The 6,083-nt window shown below is 50.7% G+C and overlaps 1 protein-coding gene across 1 annotated transcript in view; it reads right to left on the minus strand.

Annotated features, from left to right (window-relative positions):
* PLCG2 (phospholipase C gamma 2) overlaps positions 1 to 6,083 on the minus strand; it is a 134,258-nt gene that overhangs the window by 42,663 nt on the left and 85,512 nt on the right. Inside the window, exons 15-18 of the mRNA XM_003791302.3 lie at positions 5,963 to 6,052; positions 5,123 to 5,298; positions 3,688 to 3,888; positions 2,562 to 2,681 (exon numbers count right to left, since the gene is read on the minus strand). Of these exons, the coding sequence (XP_003791350.2) occupies positions 2,562 to 2,681; positions 3,688 to 3,888; positions 5,123 to 5,298; positions 5,963 to 6,052 (587 nt within the window). The remainder of the gene's footprint in view (positions 1 to 2,561; positions 2,682 to 3,687; positions 3,889 to 5,122; positions 5,299 to 5,962; positions 6,053 to 6,083) is intronic.

The raw sequence follows: 6,083 nt of genomic DNA on the forward strand, positions 1-6,083 counted from the left end.
AAAAAAAAAAAAAAAAAAAAAAACGAAACGAGTAGTTAGGTAACGCCTACGTTACTTCAATTTAGCCATTCTACAATGTATACATGTTTTAAAACATCATGTTGTACATAAATATATATAACTTTTGTCAGTTAAAATAAATTAGGCAAACATCTAGAGGCGTAATTTCTATGGGTATGCTACTCATCTTTTAAAACGTGTGCACTTTAGAGAAACATGTTTTAATTGTTTTAAAAGATGTATTTTGTTAAAACCGTTTCTTCAGAAAGTCCTGTAAAAACAAATGCTAGCAGACTTCTGCTTCAGCAGTTTATTTGCAAGTGATATTTTATTAAATATTTATCCCTTTTTGAAAAGAGAGAAAAGAACAGAAACAGTACTGAGTTGGAAAACAAGCTGCAGAATGATCCCATTTATATATTTTTTAAATGGAACGAAATACCCACGTGTAAGATGGCACTAAGTATTTTCTGTAGGTTCAGATATATATGAATCTTTTTTTTTAATGTTCAGACGTCCTCAAACTACAAACCATGGGCCACATACAGCCCATCTAGGACATTTATCCGGCCCACCGGGTGTTTTTGCCACCATTGTCTGTCCTGCTTAGCAGCCGACTTGTCCCACGGCCCGCAGTCCAGCCCTCCAACAGTCTGAGGGACAGTGAACTGGCCCCCTATTTAAAAAGTATGAGGACCCCTGGGATGGAGACACCAATTAGAAATCTGTGCTTTCTACCAGGACATCTCTACTGAGATGAAGAAGGACCACAGGGGATTTAATTAATGCCTTAATTTTTTTTTTTTTTTGAGACAGAGTCTCACTATGTCACCCTGAGTAGAGTGTGATAGGGTCACAGCTCACAGCAACCTCCAACTCCTGGGCTTAGGTCATTCTCTTGCCTGAACCTCCCAAGCAGCCGGGACTACAGGCACCCGCCACAACGCCGGGCTGTTTTTTGTTGCAGTTGTCACTGCTGTTTTAGCTGACCAGGGCCGGGTTCAAACCTGCCACCCTTGGTATATGGGGCTGGCGCCCTACTCCCTGAGCCACAGGCGCCACCCATGCCTTAATTTTTTTATAAAGAGAATATATTCCTATAGTATTTATGTAAATAAAAATTAATTTTAAAATTTGTTACAAGAGTTCCTCAGGCAGGAGGGGCCTGGGGTGCTGGGTCAGGCTCTGGCTCCCTCCTCGGGGAACCTCTCCGAGCCTCAGTTTCCTTATCTATAGTCCTGAGGACCTGCAAATCCCATCTCATGGACAGGGCTGGGATGATCATCTCTTAGGTCATCCAGGGAAAGCCCTTGGCCTTGTGTTTGGGATCCAAAAAAAAAAAAAAAATTAATCAAAAGTGGCAACAGGAACAGGGCTGGGATTTAAGTTGCATTTTCCATCCTCCTGGGGTGTGTTGCTACAAGCAGGTGGACACCACAGCCCAAGACCCCAGCTTCAGCCAGGAGCCCCTCATCCTCCAAGGGGTGCCTCCCACTATTCACAGCCAGACAACGTCATCTCTCCATTTTATGGACTTGAAAGTGGACACTTCTGCTATCCTGTGGATATCTACCCAGAAGTTCACCAAGCCCATAACGGTGATGCCCGATAAGGAGAAGCCCTCTGTAATACCTGAGGGGTGGAGGGGAAGGAGGGAGGTGAGGTTCCTCCAGACCTATAATCTCAGCTTGCACTGAACACACTCCCCACCGGCTCCCCTAAAGAGCTCCTGCTCACCCTCCAACACCCACTGACCAATCCCTCTGTAGCACTCACCAAGCTATATTATAGTAACTACCTAATGAGCCCAAAACTTCTGCTAAAGGCAGGACGTCTCAGAGAAGGGTAGCAACGCCCCACTCCACACCATGACCACAGAGCATTTGAAAAGAGTATGTGTCAGGGACAAGGGAAGGAGGGATTTTTGTCACAATGACTTGGGGCCCCCGGTAGACATGCAGGGTGGAGGCCAGGGAAACTTGGCGTCCAAACACAACGGCAACGGCCCTCACCAGCAAACTCTTTGAGAAACACTGTGCTGGACTCAGTTTCCCTGTTGTCTTTGCTGACTCACTCAAGCTGCAGGGAAGGCCTCAGACAGAGGAGGCCTCCGGGGTGGGCAGATGGTCTCCCCCCATCTTCATGGAAAAGAGAAGAATCAAATGTCTGGGGTGAAGTTAGAGAACCACAGTCCCAGTGATGCTTGGACACGGCTACAGATCTACCCATCACAGACCTGGGCTGCCTGGCCTGGAATCCCAGCTCCACCACTTACTAGCTACATGTTTCAGCAAGTCCCTTAACCTCACTGTGCCTCAGTTTCCTCCTCTAAAAAATAAGGCTCATGGTCATGGAGGTGACCAGTGTCCACACTGCTCTATGGTGGACAGAGCACCTGTCCACCTGGAAGCCTGGCACACTGGAAGCACATGTTTACTGTTGTCACCATCAGTGTCATGGTTGATGCTCAGGAGAGAGGACACTGCAGGTGAGCCTCTGCCTGACGTTCCCCCTGGGGCCTCCACACCCGGCCTCCTCTGGAGAGCGTGTCTCCCACCTACCTAAAGGTGATGGCGAAGGAGTCGCTTCCTTCCCGCCTCCGGATGAGGAAGGCTCCATCCCGGGGAATTCTCATCAGCATGTCCTCTGCTTCTCCACGGCTCAGCCTGTCATAGTACCACCTGCAGCACAAGCCAGGGATAACGCCAGGTGAGAGGTCCCCCAGTTGTCAGGAGGCCACCCACAGAGGACAAAATAGCAGGCTCGGTAACACTTAGAATCTAGCCCTAGAAACGGCTGTGGAAAGCACACAGTGGGCTTCCGGGGCCAAAGCCACCTTGGAAAGAGTGATTTTTGAGAGCACCAGGAGACAGAGTGGGTCTTCCTGGAGCATAAGAGAGCAAATGGACATAGCTTTATCGCTCAGTCCAGCCCGAGCTGAAAGACCACCCTCAAAGTGGCATAGTCACTGCTGCAGGTCCCAGAAAATCAGAGGCAGGGAGAAGAGCACAGAGTTTTAGAGAAGTTCTGTTTGCTTTCTGGTTACTTCTTAAGATGCAAAAAAGCAAGTTTTAAAAGGCAATCTGTATGAAAATAGACAAAAGTAAAAAATAAAGTTGCTCTAAGTTATACAGCGTCCTCAGAAATGCCAATCTCATCAGCCTTCTGCTCAAAAATTGTATTTCTCTTTATTTCCAGGATTTGTTGACCCTTTGCAGGGCGTAACTTGATGCTCACTGACTGGATAAAGAAATGAAGGGAGGGTGGTGCCTGTGGCTCAAAAGAGTAGGGTGCCAGCCCCAACAGCTGGAGGTGGAGGGTTCAAATCCAGCCCCAGCCAAAAACTGCAAAAAAACAAATGAAGGGAAAACCTTTACAGTTACGGTTTCCTTGTTCGTGTTCAGAACAAATGGGAAGGCTCTTTGAGAGCAGGACACCGTCACTTGGCCAAATTAACCTCTAAAAATCTAAGTCCAAGACTCCAGGCCCAGAAGGCAAAGCAGAGAGGACAGGGGGACAGAGAAGAGAGAAAACAGGCAAAGGTCAGGGGGGATCTGGAAACCGGAGGCCCTAGGCAATGTTGAGGGGTGAAGAGAACAGGACCCACAGAGCTGTCAGGCTGGCTTCTCTGGTGGGGAAGCTAATCCACACGGGGCCACCTGCCTCCCACTCAACCCTGGAACCTACGGCTTGGACTCGTGGGGGTTGGGGTTGGGCACGGGGTCGGTGAGCCGCAGCTCGAACTCGGCGCAGCGCAAGTGCGTCTCGCGGTAGTGCTGGATGAGGGCGTAGATGCTGGTGAAGGTCAGGTTGTCAGTCAGGTAGTACTTCAGGGTCCCGCCCTCCATGGTGGAGCGGATCCGGCAGTGCTGGACACGGCCTGAGCGCCTGCGGGGAGAGGGGACTGTCAGCGCCAGGCCACGGGCTGGGCATCAAACACAGCCCAGACCAGAGCGAGGGACACAGCCAGGGACACAGCCAGGGGCTCCGAGGGCCAGAAACAATGCCTGGCCACATGGCCTTCCCTCTTGTCTCAGAACAGACCCAGCACTTCAGCATAGGCTGGCCCTTCAGCCCAGATTCCAGAACATTCCACCTATTTCCCCACCTGTTCTTCCACCTGCCTAACTCCTTTGCTGAAGCTGAGCTGCCTGGATTCAAACCCCAGCTCTGTCACTTAGGAGCTAAGTGGCCTTGAGCAAGGGCTCTGTCCAACCTGAGCCTCTAACAAGCAGAACAGTAACCACCCCATGGAGGTGTCCTCAAGAGTAAACACAACCAGACCCCAAACATGTCTGGAACGCGTGCGTCACATGGCCGGCATCACTAGGTCTTAGCCACCGCTATGGCCTGTGCCATTCATGTCCTAGTTTCATCCTTAGGTCTCATCTTCTTGCCATGATTTTCCCCACCCACCCCCACAGTTGCCTCAGACCCTTCTCTCACAGCCAGTTATAAATCCCCGCACACCCAGATTAGAGCCCTCTGTTACAGACTTCTGCAATATCTTGCCTTTTCTTCCTGCAGTCATCCCAACTATAATTACGTATCTTCAGTACAGTTACTTTTTCCTTGCACATCTCCCTCAAAAGCCTCCCCTCTCGAGGAGGACAGGGAAATTGTTCACTGTGAAATCACCCTGCCTAGCACAGAGCAAGTGCTCAATAAATGTCTTTTAATGCAGGGGGGTAGGGGCAAAGGAGTGGAGGAGCAAGACACCATAACACATCCCCACCTCTACAATCCTCATTTCTCAGATGAGAGGCTGGAGACTCTAGGTGGTTGGGCTACACTGCCCACCCCAGGGCTGGGATTAAGGGGAGGAGAGTGAGCTGCCTCATTTAACTGCAGGGTCAGATTCTGTCCTGTTTAAAAATATTTTGATATTTTGATCTGTGATATTTATTCATCACAGGTTTTTTCTACATTACTTTTAGGGTTTTTAAACACTGCTTTGAGAAGTCATTGATCTTGACTTAGGAGGGTTTTTGGTCCTTGGCACCCCGGTGAGCATCTCACTGGCCTAACTCTAGTCCCAGCCTGAGTGAAAACCACTGGCCACGTTGCCTCCTGTGGCCAGCTTTGAGGGGAAGGCGGGTGTGCCCAGAGCAGGAGGCATTACCAGAAGGACAGGGTGTAGTCGTTGGGGAAGGTCTCACTCTCCCGCACCAAAAAGGTACCGTCCTTGCCCCCCGTCTCCGTGCAGTATTCCTGGAGCAGCTTCTCGGCACTCGTCCTCTTCTCAACCTTCTTGTGGAACCACTTCTCCCCAAAATGCAGCTCTGTGGGGGGTATATCCTGGGACAAAAAGAGAAGAGGGGTTTCTGAAAGCTTGGACCAGAGCCCAGCTTCATCAGACCAGTCCCGCAGCCTTGCCCAACTCGGGGTGCTGGATGATACAGAGAAGCTGGCCAACCTTGCCCCCAAGAGGTCTGGGAAGACAGTACCCACTGCCCTCCACAGCCTGCCTCCTGCTCCTGACAGCCCCCATTTGTGGGACTTGCTGGTGTCCTGCGATGCCATAGGATAATGGTCCCCATCAGAACCCTCGATTCTGTTCTATAGGAGGCCTAAGAGCTACGATGCCCCAGGGGCTGTACTTGAGAAACAGTGAGAAAGATGGCCAGCAGCTGGGGAGGGTTGAGGGGAGAAGGCGGGGAGGCCTAGGGCTAGGCTGGAGTGCAGAACTAGACACAGGGCCCAAAGGCAACCCAAGCCACCATTAAAAGCCAATCAGGTCCTTCATAGAGCAGGAAATGGTCCTGAACCTTATTGGTTAAGCACTTGGGCCGGCCAGCCAATCAGAGAAGAGCCAGCCAGGCTTCGGTACCCAGCTCCCAGAGCTGAGGACCCCACAGCAGCAGCCGGAGGATAACAGAAGCCTCACAGGAATGAGGTCTCCAGGGCCCCCCCAGGACCAGCTCAGCGCAAAGAACAAGAGCAGCTGCCCCCCACCCCATACCTGGGGCAGTTCTTCCTCTACAGTCTGTTCAATATCGTCACTAAAAGACAGCTTGGCATCAGCGATGGCGCAGTAGTGCCGAGTCCATTTCTAGGAAGCGAAACAGGTGTTAGTCCTCCCC

The sequence above is a fragment of the Otolemur garnettii genome, unplaced genomic scaffold (genome assembly GCF_000181295.1).
Source record: "Otolemur garnettii isolate 467f Iridium unplaced genomic scaffold, OtoGar3 scaffold00047, whole genome shotgun sequence".
In the NCBI taxonomy this organism is placed as follows: Eukaryota; Metazoa; Chordata; class Mammalia; order Primates; family Galagidae; genus Otolemur; species Otolemur garnettii.